The 23,840-nt window shown below is 45.1% G+C and overlaps 3 protein-coding genes across 6 annotated transcripts in view; all 3 read left to right on the top strand.

Moving 5' to 3' along the window:
* Nucleotides 1–258: 258 nt before the first annotated feature.
* On the top strand, nt 259–10,617 carry cnot6l (CCR4-NOT transcription complex, subunit 6-like). Of its 4 annotated transcripts, none has more exons than XM_086112115.1 (13): nt 259–625; nt 2,333–2,454; nt 2,676–2,862; nt 3,085–3,170; nt 3,286–3,375; nt 5,065–5,133; nt 5,238–5,395; nt 5,995–6,149; nt 6,226–6,377; nt 6,522–6,728; nt 7,794–8,023; nt 8,831–9,072; nt 9,782–10,617. In XM_086112115.1, the coding sequence occupies exons 2-13, from the start codon at nt 2,343–2,345 to the stop codon at nt 9,816–9,818; spliced, it is 1,725 nt and encodes a 574-aa protein (XP_085968241.1). In that variant the 5' UTR covers nt 259–625; nt 2,333–2,342; the 3' UTR covers nt 9,819–10,617. The 4 variants fall into 4 exon arrangements, with proteins under 4 accessions (XP_085968241.1, XP_085968239.1, XP_085968237.1 ...); XM_086112113.1 differs by having other exon boundaries at nt 261–625; nt 2,326–2,454; XM_086112111.1 differs by lacking the exon at nt 259–625 and adding an exon at nt 875–1,548 and having other exon boundaries at nt 2,326–2,454.
* A 223-nt stretch (nt 10,618–10,840) lies between these two features.
* mrpl1 (mitochondrial ribosomal protein L1) lies at nt 10,841–14,543 on the top strand. The gene is made up of 9 exons (XM_086112515.1): nt 10,841–11,084; nt 11,854–11,953; nt 12,232–12,502; nt 13,199–13,282; nt 13,383–13,454; nt 13,631–13,742; nt 13,860–13,960; nt 14,039–14,120; nt 14,368–14,543. Exons 1-9 carry the CDS (start codon nt 10,943–10,945, stop codon nt 14,472–14,474), a joined length of 1,071 nt encoding a protein of 356 aa, XP_085968641.1. The 5' UTR covers nt 10,841–10,942; the 3' UTR covers nt 14,475–14,543.
* A 773-nt stretch (nt 14,544–15,316) lies between these two features.
* The window catches only part of fras1 (Fraser extracellular matrix complex subunit 1), a 98,048-nt gene continuing 89,524 nt past the window's right edge, over nt 15,317–23,840 (top strand). Inside the window, exons 1-2 of the mRNA XM_086111280.1 lie at nt 15,317–15,779; nt 17,267–17,298. Coding sequence (XP_085967406.1) covers nt 15,713–15,779; nt 17,267–17,298 — 99 coding nt within the window. The 5' untranslated portion in view covers nt 15,317–15,712. The remainder of the gene's footprint in view (nt 15,780–17,266; nt 17,299–23,840) is intronic.

Genomic DNA, 23,840 nt, shown 5'->3' with positions numbered 1-23,840 from the left:
ATGCTGTCGCATAGTTACAAAACATGTCGGATCAACGTCAGTTTAGTTCTGCTCGTTTACCTTCTGTAATCACTGAACCACTATTGTTTTGAGCGGTGATTATTTGACTAAATGAAAAGCAGTACGCACTTTTGTTCACCCTTATCTCGATGTGTTTCAAAAGATGCATGGCTGTCAATAAATGGTTAAAAAAAATTCCCAAATATTCCAACATTATTTTTTCTTTATCGTGTAACGATGTTTGATCTAATAATATAAATGCATGAAATCCATGTTTGTTGGGTGGGAAATGGTGAAAATTAACGACTCGCTGACTACAACAACGTATATTGCCTCCTTTACCACCTGCTAAAAGTATCGTCACAATAATGCTCATGAAACTTATTTTCCACGTTAGTCAACGGTAGCAGCGTTAGCCTCACGGTAGCAAGCTAATACGCGCATGCGTATAAACGATAGGTGAATATGCGCCGGAAGTGACGTTTTTCCGCCCTCCTGTTTCCGAGACGTTCAGGGTCTGGTGTGGACGGACGTACTCACACCAACAACAGTCGTGTCTACATGTCGCCGCCGATGCAGATCACACCCGCGTCTTAACCTCGCCTGCCACCGCCCACGAATGAAGGTAATATCTTCCTGATGGTGTTTGTCGCTTTACGGCGCCATGTTGTCAACGCCGTCCGGGCGCTTGTTTATGGAAAGCACTCACATGTTGACCGGTCAAATCGCCTGCTTTGCGCGTTCATGGCTGACTGGCTGACTTTGTTTTACAACTTCAAAATATCCCCCATGAGCGTCCTCCGCTTTGTCCTTCGTATTTTACTCTCTGCCGGGGTTTTTTCTACTCATGTAAATAAAAAGTCACTTGCAAGCCTGGAGGGCGTGGCCATACCTGCCTTGCCAGGTGAGTGACAGCTGGTGCTCACGTGGGGGCAGCTATGTTTGGATCCTCATGCGCATGCGTATATTCATGCGCGCGTGCCTCAGCTGTTGCCGCAGTTGACACGCTGCATAGTTTCCATTAGCTCTTTCCTTTTTCTTTTTTTGCAACCTACTTTTCAAATAACTCCTCAAGAGATAATAATTGTGTGTGTGTGTGAGCGCGCGCGCGCTGGGCCGCGCGTGCGTGTGTGTAAACAGGTTATGTAAGACTTTGTCCAAACTTGTCACCTCCTGCGAACCTCATGCGGCTACGTGATCCCATGCACGACTGTAACACTGTAACCACGTGGCGTAACTTTATATTTGTTGACGTTATGAAAACATGACGGAGCTTGAGACACTCAACTTGGCGGAGGGTGGTAAAGTGTCAATTTGTCCGATTGGTTTACTGAGAATAATGGATGACTTTCTAAGACTGGAGGATCGGGAATGGGACTGTAACTTTGTTTTGTAATTCTGGAGTTGGAGTGAAGTGGCAACAAATTGCAGTTTGTGTTTTTGTTGGTTTCATTGTGAGTTTAGTTTGAGAGAGGACTGAACTGGATCTAGAGCTGGAGTGACCTTCAGACACAGCGTCAATGCCTGCTGTTCTGTGGCCAATCCGTGGTATTTATTTATCTTTTTGTCATTAAACCCCGCCCCCAGGAGACCGGCAACCTCTTCCCTTTGTGGGGGCGACCGACAAATTTTTGGGGCCTTAAGCATTACAACTCGACAAGTGGCACTGTCGCATTTTTCCACTTGTGTAGTTAGCTAATTAAAGTGGAGAAAAAAAAACCCAGCATCATGTAAGTGTTAGCTAGCAGGCTACAACTTTTTTTATCGAGCATAAGGTCCAACGTTTCAACCGGACCATACCATTTTTCCTTCTGGGGTTGGATAACAAATTTGAAAAATGGTAAAGTGATGTTTTCCTGTATTGTGTTCAGAGACGTAGCTAGGAAGCTACTTCCTGGTTAAGATATGATATGACTGACAGAATGGAATGTGGGATTTTACTTGTGTCACAAAAGAGCAAATCAAATTGCAAAAACATGTCTTTTTGTTGGTGAGACCGGTACTTCCTGGTTCACGGAGAATGACAATGTGACGTGAAGACAATATCATTCCAAAATTGGTCTTTGTCTGATTTTTTTTAGCTGATACGTTACTTCCTGGTCCGTGTAAAAAAAAGCGTAAAATAGATGGTTTTTAACTCATTCACTCCCAAAGACGTTTTTAAACGTCTTTTCAGACTTGGTACAGAATTGGCTGGTACTGAATGAGTTAACTAAGTGACCTATTTTTTTGTCTGATTATCAACAGCCAGGTGTATATCCTGTATGTATGCCCTTTAATGAATATTGTACCCCCCCCCCCTCACTTTTTTTTTTTTTTTTAAAGTTAACAGATTGTGCGGTATGCCAAAGGACAAATATGATCCTCCGGATCCTCGCCGATGTTACACCATCATGTCAGCCGAGGACGCGGCGAACGGGAAGAAGTCTCAGTGGGCCGAGCTCGAGATTTCCGGTTCGTGGCATGTTTTAAATACAATCCATCAATCAAACCTTATTTATAAAGCACTTTTCACGGACTGCCATTTCGCACCGTGATATAGCGGCGCTGTGAATATTCTTCTGTGAGATAGATAACGAGTCGTAACTGCACATTTGGAGAAAAAGAAAAAGGCCAAAGGATATGAATGTTGATTTGAAAATAACCGAAAGGGTTGAATGCGATTTGGTCGGCAGGGCGCGTGCGGAGTCTGAGCAGCTCGCTGTGGACGCTGACCCACCTGACGGCGCTGCACATCAACGACAACAACCTGACGCGCATCCCCCCCGACATCGCCAAGCTGTCTCGTCTGGCCTACCTGAACCTGTCGTCCAATAAGCTCCGCAGCCTGCCCGCAGAGTTGGGCAACATGGTCTCTCTCAGGTAGGACGCGCAAGGACGCCCGTTTCAGCCATTTTGGGGTCATCTTGGACATCTCGCACCACCGTTCAAACCCCAAATTCAGCGCCCAGCGTTCCATGACGCACAGTGTAAAAAAAATCATTTGAGTGGCGTTAGGCCGTTTCCTCTTCAGATGTGCTCACAGAAATTCATGAAATTTGGTAGTCATGTCAGTTTTTTTTTTGTTTTTTGTTTTTTTTTCAGGGAACTGCTTTTAAACAACAATCTTTTGCGAGTTCTGCCGTATGAACTCGGGAAGCTTTTCCAGTTACAAACGCTGGGACTGAAAGGTCAGGCGCCCACTCCGCCGTCCGCTCCTTCTTCACGTCCCACCTCGAGCGCGTGTAGCAGCGACATCTTTGATCGGGCTGACTCTGCTTTTTGGTGTGGTCGTTGTCGTTGCAGGAAATCCTCTCTCGCAAGACATCCTCAACTTGTACCAAGAGCCCGACGGAACGCGCAAGCTTTTAAACTACATGCTCGACAATCTCGCCGGTAAACACAAAAGCAAACATTGGCATCTCAAATGAGAAAACGCCCTAACGACCGTTGTCATGAGCCGTGAGGAAATATTCCCTATTTTGGATGAAAGGCAAAGACTTGCGATACCATCAAAAAGAATTTGGACGAGTGTCATGACTTAGTTTTCGCGAACCAAAGCGCCGACACCCTTCAAAATCAAACGTTGTAAGCAACTGATGGGCCATAAAAATAGATACTCTCTTTAGATGAAGACTAAAAACCAAGAACAACTATGATGGTTCCTCCTTTGTCTTCAAAATAACTTTTGAAAATGAAAAGAAGAAAGTTTGAAGCAAACGAAGGATAGATTGTCGCCGCTTGGATGAAGGTCAAAGGCACTCAGTCGCGCCGAGCGGGAAGACGACTGTTGTTACTTTGTCTCAGGAAACCTTCCAAAAATGCTCGTCACCTTTTAAGCGCAGGATTGACGACAGAGGACGGCAACATTTATTTTTTTTTTTTTGCAAGAGTGAAGACTTGCGGCAGTGCTAAGAACGAGATTAGTTTTAATGAACCAAGGCGCCGCAAACCTTTAAAAACGTTTCGCTTAAACCTCAACATGAATCCTTTGAGGGACAGACGATCAGGTGATCAGGTTTTCATTATTAGTGCGTGAAAGGCTTCATTAATTGTGTTTTTGCTGTGAACGTTTCCCATTGTCACACGTTCATCTAGAGCAGGGGTCCCCAAAGTTTTTCCTGTGAGGGCCACATAACTTTTCCCTTCTCGTAGGGGAGCTTAAAAAAATTATTGTTTTCCAGAAAGCCACACACACCCAAATAACCCTTTCCAGGTTCTTTACAGAAAAAACAGGAAATAAATAATAACTAAATAACTCTCTCTGGGTTCTTCATAGAAAAAAAAGCCATGGAACATTAACTTTCTGTTTTGCCATGCACAATCTTAACAGATAAAAGTTCAGCTCAGTTGTCAGAGCAGAATCTCTCTCACACATATGAGCAGTCTCTTAAAGTTCTTGTGTTCCTTCCTTATAATCCTTTTGTAGGTTCCAGTAGGCTTGTAGACACCGCTGTTTGCAGTTCGGGGGTTTTTGGGGCGTTTTTAACACAGCGACGGGTCATTTTGACCCGAGGACAACAGGACGGTTAGAGGGCCGGGCCAAATGTGCTGAAGGGCCGTATCCGGCCCGCGGGCCGTAGTCTGGGGACCGCTGATCTAGAGCGCAATCTTTTTTTTTTTTTTTTTTTTTTGTTCCCTTAAATCCGTACAAAAGGAAATTTGTTAAGCGGGTCATTCAATGGACCCGCCGTTCCAAACAAAGCAAATCTTCATTTTTCCAAACAGTGCTTAGGCAAACAATGCAAAATGAGCAAGGAATCGACTTGGATGGGACTATTTTAAAAACAATCCAAAGTCACCGTTGGTTAAAAAAGAACTAAAATACCATAAATGTGTCAAAGGCACACGCGATAAGGACTAACACCTTCATTTCTCAAATGCATTGCGTCACGCAATGCATTCTGGGAAGCGAAGGGGAGAAAATAATATTATTTCTTCCAATATATATATTATATGTACATCTTTTTAAATTAATCGTCAATTGCTACTTTTTTTTTTCCTCCCCAAAATCAACATCGGCCTCCAAAACTCCAAATGGGACTTTTGACTTTGCCTGGCTCATCATCGCCGCTCTGTTGGCAGTGCATCCAGAGCAACTCCCCCAAAGGCCGTGGATCACCCTCCAAGAACGCGACCAGTCGGTCCCCACAGGTTAGATGCGCGCCACCCAAAGCTAGCGTCGTTTTGTTTTTTGTTTTTTTTTTCCTTCAAACTGTCATGGTGACGCCGCCGCCCGCCCTTTTGCCCGCGTTCAGCCGCCTTCACCGTCATGTGCTACAACGTGCTGTGCGACAAGTATGCCACGCGGCAGCTGTACGGCTACTGCCCTTCGTGGGCGCTCAGCTGGGAGTACCGCAAGAAGGGCATCATGGAGGAGATCAACGGCTGCGACGCCGACATCGTCAGCCTGCAGGTGAGACGCGTGGCCCCCGACCTTGGCGCCCTCGTGGGGGGGATCACGGCGATACAACATTGGAAAGCTCCCAAGTTGTGATACTTGGAAGACACGAGAATGAAGTTGTGACATTTTCAAATAAGTGGTGATGTGTGTGAAGGAAGTCAAGAGTTGTGAATTTCAAGAGAAAACTATTTGTATGTACATGATAGAACATGACGTACAAATAGATTTTGAAATTTTGGTTGCGATTTTAGCAAGCATCATTAAAGTTGCCATCCTTGATTTGCTTTCGCGGGCCAAATAAAATGATCTGGCGGGCCAGATCTGGCCCGCGGGCCTTGAGTTTGACACCTGCGGTCTATAGTATGGGTTTGGGTTTTTTTCGACACAAACTCAACAAGGGCGTAATCGTAATGTTATGGGATTGCATTTTTTTTATTTTTGTAGAAACCGCCATAGCGGAAAGCGTTGCACTCCTACAAGAAAGGAGATATAGAAACTCCCGAGTAGAAAGTCACCTCGCGCGAACAAAGTTGGAAAGCCACGAGACTGATGCGAGTGCGCCAATGGCTTTGGATGGGAAAAATCGGTGCGCCTCTCGCGTGCGTGTCCAGGAGGTGGAGACGGAGCAGTACTACGCCTTCTTCCTGGAGACGCTCAAGTCACGAGGCTACGACGGTTATTTTTGCCCCAAATCTCGAGCCAAGCTGGTGTCGGAACAGGAGAGGAAGCACGTGGACGGCTGCGCCGTCTTCTTCAAGACGGACAAGTGAGCGTTGGCACGCGTGTCTCCAGTTGTTGTCTCTCGATGGTTTTTGTTGAGCCGCAACGATTGATGCGCGCAGGTTTACGTTGGTCCAGAAACACACGGTGGAGTTCAACCAGGTGGCCATGGCCAACTCCGAAGGCTCCGAGGTGATGCTCAACAGGGTGATGACCAAGGACAACATCGGCGTGGCCGTGCTGCTGGAGGTCAACAAGGACTCGTTCTCCGGGGGTGAGAAGGAGGCGCGCCACCCTTACGTTGTTTTGACCAACCAACGGGCGGATGATGAGCATTTCTGCAGTGACCCGTCTTATGAGCAAACGAATGAATTTTTTATTTTTTTTTTAAGAACCATTGGATGTTGTCTGCGTTCAGGCGCAAAGGCGGCGCCGGCGAGATCGCTGGTGCTGGTGGCCAACGCCCACATGCACTGGGACCCCGAATATTCGGACGTCAAGCTGATCCAGACCGTCATGTTCCTGTCAGAGCTCAAGAGCATCGCCGAGAGGGCGGCGGGCGAGTCGGACGCCTCCGCCATCCCCATCGTGCTGTGCGCCGACCTCAACTCGCTGCCCGACTCGGGTAGGAGCGCCGTCGGGATCTTTTTACGTTCGCGCCGTTGGTCAAAGATGTTTTTAGGTTGCAAGAGTGAAGCGGGTGACGTGAGCCAAGTCTGAATATTATGAAAATCTCCAAAAGGAAAAAAGTAGTTCGAAAGAAAGGAATTTCGGTCTATTTTTATTTTTAGGGAATGAATATTACAAAACATAGCTCGTATAGGCAAGAGAAAAATGTTGCACGACTGTAGAAAAAAAAAATTACATGATCAAGTCAGAATATTCCCCCCAAAAAAACCCCTCCTCATTTCTAAGAGATCAAGCCATGCTTTTGCAAACAAGTTGCCAAGATGCCCCAATTAGATTGGAAGCTTTTCAGGATGAATGGAAGCAAAAAGTGCCAAACATGTGTCAAGAATTTTTTTTTTTTTTTTTATTGTAAGAAAAAAAATATTCAAGAAAGAAACAAATGCACGTTTCACCAAAGGTACCCCAAGATAATGTTGCCATTTTATAAGAAAAGAAATTCTCTAAAAACTGTAAAGCTATCAGAATGTCATATTAATGCAGTATTTAAATTAATATAAAGTTACATTAATTTTAAAAAAGAGAGAAAGATTTTTTTTTTTTTTTTTTGGTTAAGCTGCCAGGATACACTTTGGGGAAAAAAGTGGTCAAAAAAAGAAATAGATATCAAAACTCTCATCACAGAAGATTTGTCATGAGATTGCGAAAATTGTTTTTAAGAAAAATGCTGGTTAGCTACATGCATATCCTTAAAAATCAGGATACGAAAAAATTTGGGAGAAATTTCGAGAACAAGCGTAATGTCGGTGGAATGAGTAACTCCGAAACGAACGCTTTCCAGTAACGATTGTAGAATGTTTGTTTTTTTTTTAACTTTTTTTTTTTTTTTTAATAGGGCGGTGGTAAAAAAAATGAGCTGTTACAAAAGTCAGATTATTTTTTAAAAAAGTGTGTTTTTAAAGAAAGATGATTGAAATGCAAGGTTCACTTGCGCGTGCGGTGGGGCACTTGCGCGCTCAACTGTGGGTGACAAGTTGCTGATTTTGCTGTTTGGGCGGCGCAGGCGTGGTGGAGTACCTGAGCAGCGGCGGCGTGGCCGACAACCACAAAGATTTCAAGGAGCTGCGCTACAACGACTGCCTCAGCAACTTCAGTTGCAGCAACGGCGGCGGCGGCGGCAACGGCGGCAGCGCCAGTGCCGGCGCCGGCGGCAGCGTCACGCACAGTTTTCAGCTCATGAGCGCCTACGACAGCCACGTCATGCCTTACACCAACTACACGTACGACTTCAAGGTTGGGACGTCTTTCGGACACGTTCACCTTTGCCGCTTCCATGAAAATAGGACACACGTTTTTGCTTTTGCTTTCGATTTAGAGTACGTTTTAAAAGTGACGTTTGGGATACTTTTCATGATTTTCAATGGACTTATTGATTCATTTATATGTTATTTACTTATTTTGATAAAACTACAGTTAGGTAAGTAAAATGATGATGGCGATTAAAATAGCGAAGACATAAAATGATAACAATTTGGTTCGACTTTATTCAAGGTTTTAAATTGATTATTTGTATTTTGGACAATTTTTTGAATTTAAATGATGTTATGAACACTGCCTCAGTTGTTTTCTTTTACACTCGTGATGATTTCTGATCAATATTGATCATAAAATAAGAGGCTAAATTAATAACATTTAAAAAGTGTCGTTCAGCTCGTTCTTTGAAAACGTTTTTAAAATTGTTTTGGAATTTTTTTTATGGTGAAGTTCTGAACTTATTCTTTCGCCGTTTGAAAATTGCCTTGATATTTTATTTTTCATCGTAAATGACAGATTCATTTTCGTGACAGCAATGATCTATAATCGTAATGATGGGAAACCATAAATTTTAGATTATGAATTTCGAGAGATTTCATTCTTTTTTTTCCATTTGTATTTTGAATTGGTTAAATCTACATCTTTTCATTTTTGTTATATCTACATATTATTTATCATACATGAACAACAAAATGTTCACACAAATCAAAGTCATTAATTTTCATTCATTTGCATGGTGTTTATTTGTTGGGGCTATGTTACACCCACCCCCCCTTCCCCGACTAGGGCGTGATCGACTACATTTTCTTCTCGCGCACGCACATGAGCGCGCTGGGCGTGCTGGGCCCGCTGGACGCCAACTGGCTTTCCGACAACAACCTGACGGGCTGCCCGCACCCCCACGTGCCCTCGGACCACTTCTCCCTGTTGGCCCAGCTGGAGCTGCGACCGGCGCCACCCGCTGCCTCCTCCTCCACCGCGCCGCCCCCCCGCCAGCTCAACGGCCTCCACCTGCCCCCCGTCCACAGGTAGTGCTGCTCAAAGCGGAAGAAGACACCTCGATTTTTTTTTTTTTTTTTTTAAACACCCACCTAAAGGACGCTGTACAGTTTCATATCAAGCCATCTTTTGGAAGTCTTTGCCTGATGTTGCACACCGACATTTTTTTTCCCCCGTTTTTTCATTTTCCGTTTTTCTCCCCGTCATCAAAGTTCAAAACCAAAAAATGCTGCCACCGTGACCTCAGTCGTATTTTTGCAAACGCAGTTTCTCAACAAACACTGAAATGATGCCGTTTGTCTTCGCCACGCGACGCAAAATCAGTTTGTAGATTTTGGGAATAAAACACTACATGTGGTGACAATACGAAACAAAGTGGACAAACGAGCAATATTATTGTGAAATATGCAGTGGGTATAAAAAGTCCACGAACCGCTGTTCAAATGCCAGGTTTTTGTGAGACACCAAGACAAATGGTTTCTGAACTTTTTCCACTCCATTCATCGAAGGCACTTTAAATGGTGTCGCCGTCAGCCGCGGTCGACTGCCATTTAACGAGCGTTTGAATGTGATTGGCCCAACGTCCACATCTCAATCATGAAAGGGTGCACAAGCACATTATCGCCGTTGTTGGGGTTTCACTTCCCTTCTCAAAAAGATTTTGGGGCATTTGAATAAGGGTGCGTAAACTTTTTATATCCGCTGTAAAAAGTGACAGGATTTTTTTTTTCTTCCAAGGAAAAAGTTGCAAAGTGAAGACATGAAGTCGTTTTGAGCAAGACAGAAGACATTACGCAATGAAGTACGATTGAATGAGTTGCGTTGTTACAGACTCGAGGCCTATGCAATGATTATTCAGAGTCAAGTCCTTTTATGAGAAGAAACTTTTTTTTTAACAGGGCGCAACGGTACGTGAATAAAATTGCATTATACATTGTAATATTACAAGAGCATGGCTGTATCTTCTGATCAAGAAGTCAAAGTTACAAAGAAAAAAAAAGGGCAATCGTACAAAGGATAAAATGGTTCCATTTTTTCCCAGAATTAGCTGTTACTGGAAAAATTACGTTTTTCTTGGGAAGAACTTTTTCTCACATTACATTTTTAAAAATCATGTAAGATTTTGACTTGATTGTAAGAGTTGTTTTCTTTCCAGGGTGGCCCAAATATTCTTTCGTTCTGTTATTTCATGGCAGTTCCTGAATGCGTCATTTCAAGTTGCTTTGTTGTCACTTTAAGGCCAAATGTGAAGTCAAGTATTAAGTTGCATTCAAAGGCACAAAATTGGATGGAATGTTTCAACGCCAACATCTCCAGTATAGAAAAGTACACAACATGAAAAGTCTTGATGGCACTTAGATTTTTTTTTTCTTGGTTTAATAACACCACTGCCACTTTGATAGTGTCTGATTATGGAACGTATTTGACATGTTTCCATACACATTTCTTCAACGAGATATGTTGGAAAAACATCAAAATACAACCAACACACAAACGTTTTACAGCAGACATAAATTTAAAAAAAGGAAAATATGTAATAAAAAATAAATGTGTGACTGCACTCGGTCAATATATTTCTTTGTCAGTTGTATGTTTTTGTGATTGATTCATGCATAATTACATTGTCCGTTCATTTGTTATCTTATATTTATTGATTTTCTAATGGACGTAGAGGAAATGGTAGGGGCGGGACTAATAATTTAATTGGTTAATTCCTACTTCCAGAACTCTCGCGTGAACAACATTGCGACGTCGCGACGAAGTTGCGTTGAGACAGCGGCGGAGTTTTGAGGGAAGTGTCAGAACTAAAGGACAAGTCTTGCATTCATATGAACAACGATTAACAACGGCTGAAAATAATGAACGCAAAAGTGTTAATAAGAATCACGCTGACGATAGATGACTGTATTGCTACCAGGTCAATCTGGTAAGGAAGTTCAGTGTCAACTCCCGGACGGAACAATCTCGCGTGACCATATTTCACCCGGACTTGTTCCGGTTTCCGCCAAGATGGCGACTTACGCGCGTACCGTATGGAAAGGTCAGCTATCTTTTGCCTTTGCTTCCTTTTTTATTTACAATCTACATCTTATTACTAGTGGTACAGATTGATTGAATGAATCCTTGTCATATAGATTTGAAAAAAAAAAAAAGATTCCAAGCCTCAAAGCTTTATAAAATAGACCACACCGGTGACATCTGCTGGTTAGCGAGATTCATAGCTGATTACATTGAATCCTTACATTGTACCGAAACATTCAGTCTTGCGCTAGTGTCTGTCTAATGATCGTCATGTGCATATGTAAGTGTTGCAGCATTTTGACATTGTATCACTAAAATGCTTCCATGTCCTGTTACCCATTAAATCTGAATAAACATGATTTGGATCTGAAACAGATGCACTGTGACTCGAGATGACAAGATTTCAACTAGTCGTCAAATCGGGTTTCTATCAAGCACCTTAGGTGACATGGAAGAACGTACGGGAGACGTTGTCGAGCATTGTATTATTATTTCGGCAATTGACAGTTTTTTCAGTATTTGAATTGGCCACGTAATTTTCGAGGTCTCGTTGGCGTGCATGAAGCCTCTTACGTCATCACAGAGATTTGATCCCGGCCTTATTGATGCACTGTTCCGAATACCAGGAGTCTGTCTTTCTCGGCTGACACGGGTTCCAAAGTCTCTCGGTATTAAATGTCCCATAATGGCCGTTAGGTTACAAGCCTCGCTCTGTCTGAGACCATAAATCAAAAGATCAGTTCAGGTTGTATTTGCTCCCATTTCACTCTCATTGCCCCCCCCCCAAGTTGTCACAGGATGTCAGCGGCAGCTCCGAAGCGGTGGCGTTTCCTCCTTGCCTACTTTTCCTTCCAACAATGTTCCCGTGAGAACTTTTGCTGCCCTCAAGTGAGTTCTCGGCCAGCCGTTTTGTCCACTTTTACCCTGCTGTGAAAAAGGAACAGCGAACACTCAAGTGTTCAACCACACAGTTTAATTTTGACACACGAGTCCATTTGTTTCATGCTAACCAACAACATGAACCACCACAAATCTGCTGTCGGAAATTAGCCTTCATGACACAGTCATTCAAAACCGGCGAATCATATGCATGGAAGCAACAGGAAAAACTCCATAAAAGTCAATCGCTTTAAAAAAAAATGTGCACGCTGTATTTGTGCTCTCAGGACGTTGAAGAAGGGGAAGAAGGCAGAGGCGGCTGCGCCGGAGGTGAAGAAAGAAAAGAGGGTGGTGAATGACTCGGAGCGACACAAGCCCTTCGGGAAGACGGCGTGGGCGCCCGTGGATGACGTCTACGTGCCGAGGCACTACCCCAGGACCATCTATAGCGCCGTTGACGCCGTAGAACTGCTCAAGAGCTATCAGGCTTTGGACTTCACGCCGCATGACCAGCCCGTATATGTGGACCTCAAGCTGGACATGAAACTGGAGAAGAAGGTGAGCGGGGGCTCCAAGTTTGGCCCCCAGAATTTCATTTAGGCAAATCCCTCCTGTGCTGCACAAATACATAAAGGTCCTCCAAAGTTGCATTTCCACCTAAAGTCCAAGGAACTTTTACCTACCCCTCCCTCTGTCCGTTTTTCCTGCAACTAAAAGGTTCCAAACCATAATGTCGTACCCCAAAGGTTCCTGGAACTGCCAGGTATCACCTCCCGGGTTCTTCTGCCCAAGTACACCAGCCCACTTTTCAACGCCACATTTCCACCTAAAGTTCTGGGAACTTTCACGACTTGATTTTTGTTTTTTTTTTTAGGTCTTCAAACACAAAGGTTCTAATTAGATGTGTCCCTCCCAAAAGGTTCCAGGATTTCTCCAAAGCGATATTCCCAGATCACCTTGGAACTAAGTTTATCCACGAGCAGAGATCCTCCGAAGCAGCATTTCCTCCTTTAGTTCGAGGAACTTGTCAGTGTTTGTTTCTGGAACAAAACATGCCGGTCAACTATGTCCCACCTTAAAATATTCCCGGCCCTCTAAAAAGTACTACCAGGATCCTCTTTTTTTTTTTTGGGCCCAAGAACTAAATTGAGACATCAGTACCTGCAGTCCAGACACGCAACCGCCCTGCCGAAGGTAAAATTGCTCTGGTGAAAATGTTTGATTTGAACACATCTTTGTTTCCCCTACTTTCAGAAAAAGATCGACCCGTTTGTGGGCATGTTGCATCTTCCGCATCCTTTCAAGACCGATGTGAACAAAGTTTTGGTTTTTACCGAGGTCAGCTCTTTTTCTCCGGCATTTGCAAGAAGACAATTTCATATGACGAAATGATGTTTTGATGACGTCCAACAAGTATGTCGTGTATTCTCAATCGCAGGATGCGAACCAAGCGAGAGTAGCTCAGGAGTGCGGAGCTGCGTTTGTCGGAGGCGCGGAGCTCATTCAGCAGGTGACGTAAGAGGCGTAAAATTCCCTTTTTGTCCAAAATTGCTTTTTAACCAAAGAAATACTACAAAAATATCAGAAAAGTACTTCTGAAAATATAAAGAAAAAAGGTTGAGCAAAGTGTAAACATGAACATATACTAAAAAAATATTTTTCATGATAATTCCCCCCCCCCCCCAGATATTAGACGACGAGGTTGAGGCCGACTTCTACGTCGCTGTGCCAGAAATGCTGCCGAAACTGACGCCGCTGAAAAACAAACTACGGAAGAAGTTTCCGAAGAGCAAGAGGGGTGCGCTGAAGCTTCTTCCAAAAATAAAACAAAATATGTACACACACACACACACACGCACAATTAACTTTCTAGTGCACCCCCGCCCCCCGCCCCCCGCCCCCCGCCCCTCTTCAGGCTCAATCGGCATCAATATCTCCAAAATGCTGTCGCTGTTCCGCACGGGCCACGAGTACGGGGTGGAGAGCGAGTGCTACTTACGGACGCAGGTGGCCACGGTAGGTCGCCGCCTCCGCCACGCCCGGAGCTCAAGTGGGCGGAGCTTCACGCCCACTTCTCCCGCTTTCCCCCCACAGCTGGACTTTCCCACTCAACACATCCTGGCCAACCTGCAAATCGTCCTGACCGACGTGCGCTCGCATCGGCCCGCCGACATGGGTAACCGCAACTAAAACAGCAAATTGGCGAGGATTAAACATGTGACGTTGATTAAAAAGCCATCAAACACAAATTGTCTCTGTGTGGATGGTGCTGGCAAAACTTAAATAATAAATAGCGTTTACTTTTTTTGTCACCTTAACTATCATCCCCCCCCATTTGAAAAAATTTAAGATGGACTATCACCCTCACTTATTTTGTCTTTTTGTTCCCCCCCCCCCCCCCGCCCAACTCGCCTTTTTTCCAGGGCCTTTGATCGAGCGCGCCATCCTGTCCAGTCGCACCAGTGAAGCTCTGTGGTTCAACAGTGAAAGCCTTCTACCGCAAACGCCCGAAGACGACCAACAGCAATAACACCCTCCCGTGTATATCTTGCGCTCATCGTTATTTGTATTATTCTAAACAATAAATGTGATCATGTCAGATGGTTGCTGCTTCCGGGAGCCCGCACCAAACCTCATTGCCCAATTTGGCCTTGGGGCCATACAAGCATCCGGCATTACATTCATGTGATTTCATTTTATTCCAAAGTGCGCTCCATCTTAACACGTTTGTCCACTTTTCCAAACATCATATTACAACATATACTGTACACAAGTGTACAGAAATTGATTTCTCTGGTGTAATTTGCCATGTGGCCACCAGGTGACAGTGTTGATCGAAGATGTGGTTTCCTCACTTGTTGCTGCAAACATAAGCAGAAAACTTTGGGTTTCTCTAGTTTGAGTTATTGAAGTTTTTTTTTCACAATTAAAAACTGCCACATCCTTAATCTTGAGGGTGAAACACATTTTTTTTGTTTTAATATTTAAAGTTTGCAGTTTCTTTTTTTAGTAAAATAACATGACAATATTCATTTTTTATTTAAAACGTTCCCCAAGCATTTTGGCAGATGGTTGTCCTACGTTTTAACAGATTTATATTGTTTCAGGTTCTCAAACTCCACGATGTCGGTGGAATCTACGTGACATCGTAGAGTGGAGAACCGCATGCTGGCGTTTCGAATGGGTCGTCCATCCGCGGATTTTCGCCATTCGCGGTTGGCCTTTCCCGCGAGTAGCGGGGCGAATCCAATCATGACGTTGTGCACCAGGTGTGCCTGGTGAGGTGACCGGTGAGCGTCATGACTTGCTCCCTGACGACTTGCCTTCTGAGGCCACAACAGCTGATCAAGTGGCATTTGGAAAGTCAAGCGCGGCGTGCATCCTTGGGGGAGGAGGAGGAGGACCTGCATGTTTGCAGGACGGTGCCGCCCGCTCGTCATGTGCGTGAGCTTCCCATTTTTCTCCCCCTTGGAGTGCGTGTAAGGGAGGGGCGGAGCTGTACTTCCCCGCTTGCAGGCTCCCCCGAACCTCGCCTGTCGTCTTCCTGGCCGGAGCGCGGACGCTGCGCTCGGGGGAAACATTCCGCAACCTACCGGGGGACCTTTTTTTTTTTTTCTTTCAATTTCGATCGCTCCTTCCTCAAACGCGTGCGCCAGTGCCACGCTGGAAACGGATCCCTTGAGACAGTTTCGCCCCCCCCCAAAAAGCAGCACCAAAACGACTACCGGGACCGCAGTGTTTGGATTACGAGCCGGCTTGGCCGCGACCATGGCGGCTCGCTGGATGGTGCTGGGCGCCCTGACCGCAGCCCTGCTCGCCCCCCGGGGGACACACGGTGGGTATTTTTGTCCGCGTTGGTGAAGTGGGTCAGGGTTGATCGGGAGCCCCCCCAGCCCGCGGGGAGACTTTTCCGGCATTTTGGTGCACCCCGAGGGAGGTCACTCGCTAACTTTGCACCTGCTTGCTTCGAAGAGGGCAAAAGTGGCAGCGTTGTTTTTTGCCGAGTTGTGTGTGCATGAATGCAGATTTGGAAAAAAACGCGGTTGGAGCAGCAAGCGAGAATGTTTCTTTCTTTCTGTTCTGCACTTGGGTCGCAAGATTGGATTCTAAAAGACAGCGCAGCAAACTTGGTCAAACCAAAACGTCACATGGGAAAGTCATTGTGAAAATAGTGGCGAAAAGACACAAAAACAACAGCAAAGAGTTTGGAAAGTGTTTAAAAACAAGCGCAGAGTGCCAGAAAATGAGGATTTCTTCTCTGGCGTGTTGGCCCACTGTTGCACTCGTCAACCAGGAAAAGTCGAGGGTGCAGTCATTGAGTGCCCCCGACATAGAACAATTGGAAAACTTTGATTCAGATCAGGATTCAGCTGATAGGTATGCCTTGACAAAAAAACAAAAAGTTAGCCCGCTCTAGTTCTCAGTGGCGCCATTATGGATGGCGCCACTGAGAATTTAAACACTAATTTGATTTTTCTCCCTCGTGTGCAAATTCCGCATGAAAGCGGAGAAAAGTTGGTGAAATGAGTCACGCATGAACAGATCAAAATGAATTGAGACGTTGGCAATCTTGAACTCGTTCTCAAAGGGATCTCGCCGCCAACTCTCGTCAGGTTGTGTATCATGAACGGGAACCAAATCCAATCTGGATTTGAGCCAGATTTGAACCGATTGAAAGTGAACGTGGAAAATGACACGTCATGATCATTCGCGCCGCCTGTCTCATCTCATAAAAATGTGAATGCTGGATTACAGAACTGAATCCCAAACCAAATTTAATCACGACTGGATCCAGATTTCACATTGGGTGCCAGTACAATTGAAATCCCATTCTCACCTAGTTTCGATATTTGTTACATGTGACTGTTTTATGAACCCTAAATTCCATCCAGATTTGATCAAGAGGTTCAGATTGTGCACTTGGACCCAATGTAAACGTAAGAATCCATTTTACATGCTCTCACGTATTCGATCAGATTTCGCATGCAGTATCACTCGGTGGAGAGTCAAAGCATGTCTAATCCCGATTGTCTAATCTCACTATATCAAACTGGGATTGGTGTATATTGGATTTGAATACCTAGAAATGTTTTAGAATTGAATCCTAATCCCATAAAATTCCTTACGGGTCTGAGAAGGAGATGCGGCGGGATGACGGCGAGCCACCACGACGTCATGAGCTCACAGTCCATGTGCAGCAAATTTGACCTGTGTGATAATCCCAAACCGTCATACACATAATCCTTGTGCTTGGAAACATGACCCAGATGTGCACTGATACTAATGTCCCTTCTCTTTCTCTTTCTGTGTGTGTGTGTATAGGTGCGTGCGTCTCCGAGGGAGTCGTCCACGCGGTAGGTTCATCCTCCTCTTCCTTATTTTCTCACCGTGCCAAGATTGAGACGGGAATATTTCCGATTATTTCACAGAAAGGCCGATGGGTTACTTGCTCATAAATTATTCATAAAGGGGTGTCGTCTTAATGTGGGATCAGGAAGTAGAGGAGTGTGCCGGATGAGCTCATTGGACGAGTGTCATTTATAATACATGCAACTCTCTGTCTCTCTCTCTCTCTCTCTCTCTCTCTCACACATTCACCGAGTACATGATCACTGCAGCCCAACTTTCTGTTCTGCTGTTTGAGCCGCCCTTATTGGTCAGGAACCAGGAAGTGCATCGTAGAGGAAAGTAGTTCATCTCATCGCCTTCGATTTTCACGATCGAGATTGAGGCCAATTTGATCCTGTTTTAGAGGAACTCAAGACCAGGATGGCTCTGAATTTCTTGAATTTCAATGAAAAGAAGACACAAGTGATGGTGTTTGGTCCCAGAGTGGCCCTCGTACATCCCATCCTGGGCAGTCATTTGAAATTGGAGCGGCAAATCGGTGCCGTTGTCTTCTTCTTGCAGCTACGGCAGCTGGCCAAAGCTCTCGTTTCTCAAAAGCACTTTGAAACAGTCCTTCATGCCTTCGTCACATCTCGGCAGGATTACTATCATGCACTTGACTTTGGAGTCAGCCAATCCTCCATGAAGCGTCTCCAGTTGGTCCAAAATGCTGCTGCTCGCCCCTCGACTGGTACTCGTAAGAGGGAGCACAGCACTCCTACTCTAGCATCCCTTCACTGGCTCACGAAACATTTTAGAGTTCTTTTTAAGATCCTTATATTTGTTTGATTTTGAATACAATACAGCTTTATTGCAATAGCGCTTTCACAACGGTGCGTCCGTTAGATTTTTGAACAGGTGTCTGATTTGACATTCTTGCTACTGGTGGACCAAAGTTGCGCCTCTCTTCCTTAAGTCTGCGTCGTTGGCAAATGGCGCTTGATTTTGATCCTACTTTCAAGGATGTTTGTTGCACGCCCGATCAAGAATGCCATTGATTTTTGAAGAGATATCAGAGTCAAAATGCTTTTTGTAGTCGCCCGTCAAACGGCTCATGTGTGTCTTTGTTATTTAAAAGCAGCTGTGAAGGTAAGATCAGGACTCGTTTTCCCCGTCACCTTGACCGCAAGCAAACTTTCAGGCATGATTGTTGCAATGGGATTGCTTTTGATTTTGAACCGATATCCAAGTCACGATACTTTCGGTAGCTGGCCGACAATCGTCAAATGAGTACAGTTTTCTTTCAAAGCAGCTCTCAATGTTAGATCAGTACTTGTGCTTTGTCACCCGTACTGCAGGCCGACGTTCATGGATGGATTCCGCGTGCCACGGCGAGACTACGAATGACGATTTAGAGACAGAAAAGTCCAGATGATTTTGCGAGCTGGCCGTCGAATGGAATCGGAGTCGTTTTTTCCCTTGAAAATTGTCTCTTTGGGTTAGATTGGCACGTGTTCCTCGTCCCTGTACCGCATGACTGCTGCATGCGATTCTTTATTTTGTAGCTGGCCATCACTTACTGCCTCAAAGAGCAAAAAAAAAAAATTGAGTGCTTGAAATGTTGACCAGATGTTGCTCGCTGTCAATCCTGACATTTGGCATGTTGATGAGTCTGCATTTTCAGAGGGGGCGGGGTCGTCTCGTGCTTGTAACTTTGGGAACAGCAGTGAAATTTGCACTTGTACGCAACCACCACTTGTGTTCTCGCCGAACAACGAGGCATCTGACCGTAAAAGAGTTTCCAAAGAGAGTTCCGCCCCCTTGCGATGCCGTGTAATTACAGGCGGAAACGGCGGCGGGACATGACATACCCGCGACCGGATGCTTCCTGATGAAGGGGATCATTTGTCACGGCCAACATGTTCAGTCAATGTTTTTAGTAGAAGGTTTTTTGTTTTTTTTGGCATGGGGGTGGGGGTGGGGAGATTGTTGCGCTTGCGACGTCCCAGCATGTCCCGACATGGTCCAAAGGGCCATTCTAGAGTTCAAAAGGAAGAAGCCTCTTCCCCCCCCCCCCGACCCCCCCCCTTTGGCGGTCCCATTAGTGGGGACAGGAACAAAAAAAAACCAAAAAAGTGGAGATGAAAGTAGGAGAACATCACAGGTTGGTGTGCAATAGTGACAGGAGCAAAAGCAGATGTTCAGAGCAGTCGGGACTTTGCATTCAGATGGACACGCTGACATTTGCGCAAAATGTCAGCCACTTCCTGATGAATGCGAATGGAAGCCGGGCCAAGTCCTCAAAAGTTCATCAACGACAAACCAAAACTCATTCGTGGCGGAAGTTTGTTTCGAAACACGTCTTTGAAAATAATTGCTAAAAAGGCTGAGAACTAAGTTGGACTGAAATGCGACGATACGGTGCCAAACTGATTTTCGGCGTTTCGCCGGTGGGCGGGTCATGACTCTCGTCTGTCCGTACGAATTCCACCGAACCGATGAGGTCAGGCGCTGCTAACGTTTGTTCACGGTGGGCTTGCGCAACCCTGGAGACTCTTGTGATTACGTATCGTGCAATGAGAAACGCCAGAGCCGACGGAGATATGTCGCTAATTGCGATCCTTCAAACAACTGCTACTTCAGCAGATGCGGAGCGGCGGCGACGCCGACGAGCCGGAAGCGACGTCAAGTCCAACGTCAGGCCCGTCGGTGGCATCTGCACCCGACACTCAGTTGCGCGGCGGCCTCCGTTTGAATGCCGTAACGGGAGCGGCGACTCGCCATGCCGGGAATTCCCGCCCGGCTGATATATTTGGACGCTGGAGCTGCTAAAGCCGCTAAAGCTGCTGTCGCGGCAGCGTGAGGATGTCTGTCAGTACGCATGTCGAGCACTTTAAACGCACAACCCGTTTAGGCGGCGATCGACGTGCCACCACAGGTGCCAGATTGAGGGAATGTAACACTTTGTCCTTTGCGACCCTTGGTGAATTTCCCTCGTGGAGGAAGAAAGGATCTATTTTGTCGACTGCCTGTCTGATCTATACAAAGTGGAAAATATGAGCCAAGGGACAGGAACTGTCATCAACAAACGCCGCGTTTCAACACGTCCCGTTAAAGAAACGGAACGATACGTGACGCCAAGTCGCGTTACATCAAGACACGTGACGTAGTCGCGTCGCATTTCGACGTGTTGCTCGGTGACACTTTGCGATGGCGCCATTGTGTTACAGCCCATTACGTTGCGCTACGTATGTCACGTTACGTCACGACGCGTTTCGTTGCAAGACGTTGCACTACGGTACGTTATAATTTGTGTTCGTTTCTACTCCGTTACGTAAGTTCACGTTCCGTAACAGAAAACAAAACTGCTCTGTTACGCTACGTAACATTCAGTAACGTTCCGTAAAAGTATGTTTTACGCTAGTTTTGTTATGCCACATGGAGTTACCGTGTGTTACGTTACTTCTGGTAGATTGCGCTGCATGATGTCACGTCCTGTTACATGGGGATGTTTTGTCACCTTATGTTACTAACCACATATTGATTTGTGGAGGAAAAGATGAGATTGACCAAATTTGGACGTGGGAAATTTTGCCCCGCTGCCAGGGACATTACTTTTTGTCATTTTATCTTACTTTATGCTACATGACTTTAGGTCTCTTTGTGTTGCTTCATGTTTTTTGTTTTTTTTAAAGATAATCATGTAAAAAAAGCAATGAAGTTTGGCAGAATTTTCCTCATAAAATGTTGGAACCACGGAAATGCAAAGCAAAGATCCCACTAAAAATGTAAATCGAGGCTTTTATTTTCCCAACTGCAAGTGGTATAATCCATTCGTAACGATGCCCTTTCGTAATACTTATAAAGCAACCAACAGAAAAATCCAGCACATAAAAAAAATGATCCAACAATCCTGAGGTCACCCAAGTGCCAAGTTCACACGGGGTCAAGGTGACTTTGCCGTCGAGTCCGTTTTTTTTTTCTTCTGCGCGCACGCATCCCATCCATGCCCGCGTGCAACATTTACAAGGTGGCTGCTGTAAAAAGTGATGAAGCGACGGACGCCGCGCCGCCATTAAAGTCTGAGTGGGGCTTTTACGAGCACATTTTCTCTTTTCCAGCGCGATGGCGTCAGGCACAGCGTCGCGTGTCGTTACTTCTCCCGACAGACTGTAAAAGTGTCACATTACCGGATTGAACATACTGATTGATCAACAATGATGCTTTTTTTTTTTTTTTTTTTTGGTCATATCATTTTTCCTACTTACAGGACAGTCAATGTTACTTGAAAGCCGTGATTATCATGCCAGAGGCGAACATCTGCCTACTCGGTTCTGAAAATTCAGCCTCCGTTGCCAGACTCAGGAGCGACATGGAATTTGGTTGGCTAGTCAATTATGAGTAGGTCAACAAAAAGTCTCTAGAAGCCATATTTGGAACAGACACGGGAGGTTTTGCTTTGAAACGGCCATTTCAGGGTCATTGTGGACCATTTACCTTCAAACTGTTTGGCAATTCATTCCACACCGCTGCTGAGCACATTTGAAATTTGGTAGAGATGTTCATCTCCAGGAGATGTACAAAAAAAAAAAAGAAGCCATTTTGGGGTTTAATAGGCCATTTTAGGTCGTTCTGGACTCTTCCAATTCACCCCCCAAATACACATTGACTTGGTAACACGAAATTCAGCAGAGTAGACCCACCAAAAGTGGCCATTTTAGGTCATTTTCACCTTTTCCAGGTGTCCTTGAAATTGTTTGTAAATTCAGCCCCTGAAGCCAATTCCACTTGGCAACATGAAATTCAGTCGAGAAGTCTATTTATGCTCAGACCCACAAAAAAATGCCCAAAGAAGCTATTTTGGAAAACACCATTTTAGGGACCTTTATTTAGTAGAATAGTCTACTCTGCTCAATTAGTAGAAACACAAATTAAAAAAAAGGAATAAATAAAAAAATTGATGAGTGGCCATAAAATTTCAAGCCATCCAATCAATGCTCTCCGAAAGATCCGATTTTGACCAAACACGTCAGGCAACAACATGAAATTTGGCAGGCGTGTCGATGAAAGCCAAGCGAGGGGAAAACCGGATTAGTGGTGAGGAGTACCGCTGGGAGAAGAGGAGGTCGGTGGGAAAACTGGGAGGAAGAGAATCCACAAAGTCAAAAGTGTTCGTTTGCTTTGCCCCTCCTGGGCCAGATTAGCAATTCCGCACGGCTTTGATGAGAAGCTACTTTGGATGCTAATTTAATGACGGGAGTTTTTTTTTTTAATTTTAATTTTTTACTAAAACCCAGATTGATTTTGACAATCTGATCAGAGGGTTTTTGCATTGCTTGGGACAAAAATCAAAACTAGTGTTTAGATCTTGTAAAAAGTACTAGTAGTAGTAAGTAAGTAGGTGTCAATACTGAAACGAGAAGCACAGCAAAATAAAATGATAAATTCAATTCGTATCTCAAGGTGCCACGATGCTTTTCCAATGTTTAAAAGTCAACGTGAACTCCTGACAAGATGACACATGCTGCAGTGTGCTCCTTTGAGACCTATTTTGTGAAGATGCCCCCCCCCCACCCCCTTCAAAAAATTAAAGTGGTCCAGGACACACACACACACACACACACACACACACAAATGGATCATCTGAGGACCAGCAAAGTCGCCACATGTGAATTATTAAGCATCTCGAGGCTGTGAAGTGCTGCTCCCTTTTTCGAGATGCTTTTAAAGCTCGCCAAACATTCCCCTTCGCTTCCAAACTTGCAATGTTAGTTCCTTGCTCGTCTTCATTTTTGATTTTGACGCTAACGGCACCAACGGGAGTGTTTTACACACGGCCGATAATGTCAGGACAATTCCCGCTTCATCCGAACGCGGAGGCGCAATGGTGTAATGTGCATGCCGGGCCACTAGATGGCAATGTTGCGAAAGGACCTACAGGAAGTGTCTTTTTGAAAATTCCTTTTTTTTTTTGTTGTTGCAACGCGTAAATGGAAGGAGGTTGTTTTAGAACATAATTTTTTTTTCTAGTTCCTGTAAGTCGGTAAGTTACCGACTTACAGATAGTTGGAGTCACTCAGTTCCAAACACGGGACGTGGCTGTGTTGAATATTAACCAATCGCCTCCCAAGTGACGTGAAGCAGCACATTCGTGCCACCATTTCAAGGGCTTCTCATTAACACTAAATAAAGTTCAGCTGTTCGAGTGGGCTTATCCTGACCTTTTTTTGCTGAGTTATGCTTTCTTTTTTTTTTTTTTTAAGCTTGCCATCAGACAGACCGCATGTCGCATTGCTTTTACTGAGTTGGCGAAGGCGCTTGAGAGGCTGTTTTTGGGTTTTGTGGCGGGCGTCTCAGAGGCCCACCATCATGCCGATGCTCCCTGGACTGGAACTAAGCCCCCCCCCCCTTGCCGTTCCGCTTCCATTCAGGGGTTCCCATTGAGGCGTCCTTTGGAAAGCACCCAGCGCGCTGTGGGTGGGTAAACAACTCCGCGGGCCGTTCCGACTCTTTTGTGTCTCCCGCCTCATTCACACCACTCAAGCGTCTCTCATCTGGGAACGCCAGT

This window comes from Hippocampus guttulatus, chromosome 5 (genome assembly GCF_054856545.1).
Source record: "Hippocampus guttulatus isolate MCC_2025c chromosome 5, RoL_Hgut_1.0, whole genome shotgun sequence".
Taxonomy (NCBI): domain Eukaryota; kingdom Metazoa; phylum Chordata; class Actinopteri; order Syngnathiformes; family Syngnathidae; genus Hippocampus; species Hippocampus guttulatus.
Note: the sequence above shows the minus strand (reverse complement) of the source record. Positions and strands in the feature narration are given on the sequence as shown.

Coding starts and splice junctions, on each gene's coding strand:
- cnot6l (XM_086112111.1), top strand. CDS start 1,521: ATGCCTGCTGTTCTGTGGCCAATCCGTG. Junction 3,376..5,064: donor CATGCTCGACAATCTCGCCG/GTAAACACAAAA, acceptor CTCTGTTGGCAG/TGCATCCAGAGCAACTCCCC. Junction 6,729..7,793: donor CAACTCGCTGCCCGACTCGG/GTAGGAGCGCCG, acceptor TGGGCGGCGCAG/GCGTGGTGGAGTACCTGAGC.
- mrpl1 (XM_086112515.1), top strand. CDS start 10,943: ATGACTGTATTGCTACCAGGTCAATCTGGTAAGGAAGTTCAGTGTCAA. Junction 11,954..12,231: donor AGAACTTTTGCTGCCCTCAA/GTGAGTTCTCGG, acceptor TTGTGCTCTCAG/GACGTTGAAGAAGGGGAAGA. Junction 12,503..13,198: donor ACATGAAACTGGAGAAGAAG/GTGAGCGGGGGC, acceptor CCCTACTTTCAG/AAAAAGATCGACCCGTTTGT.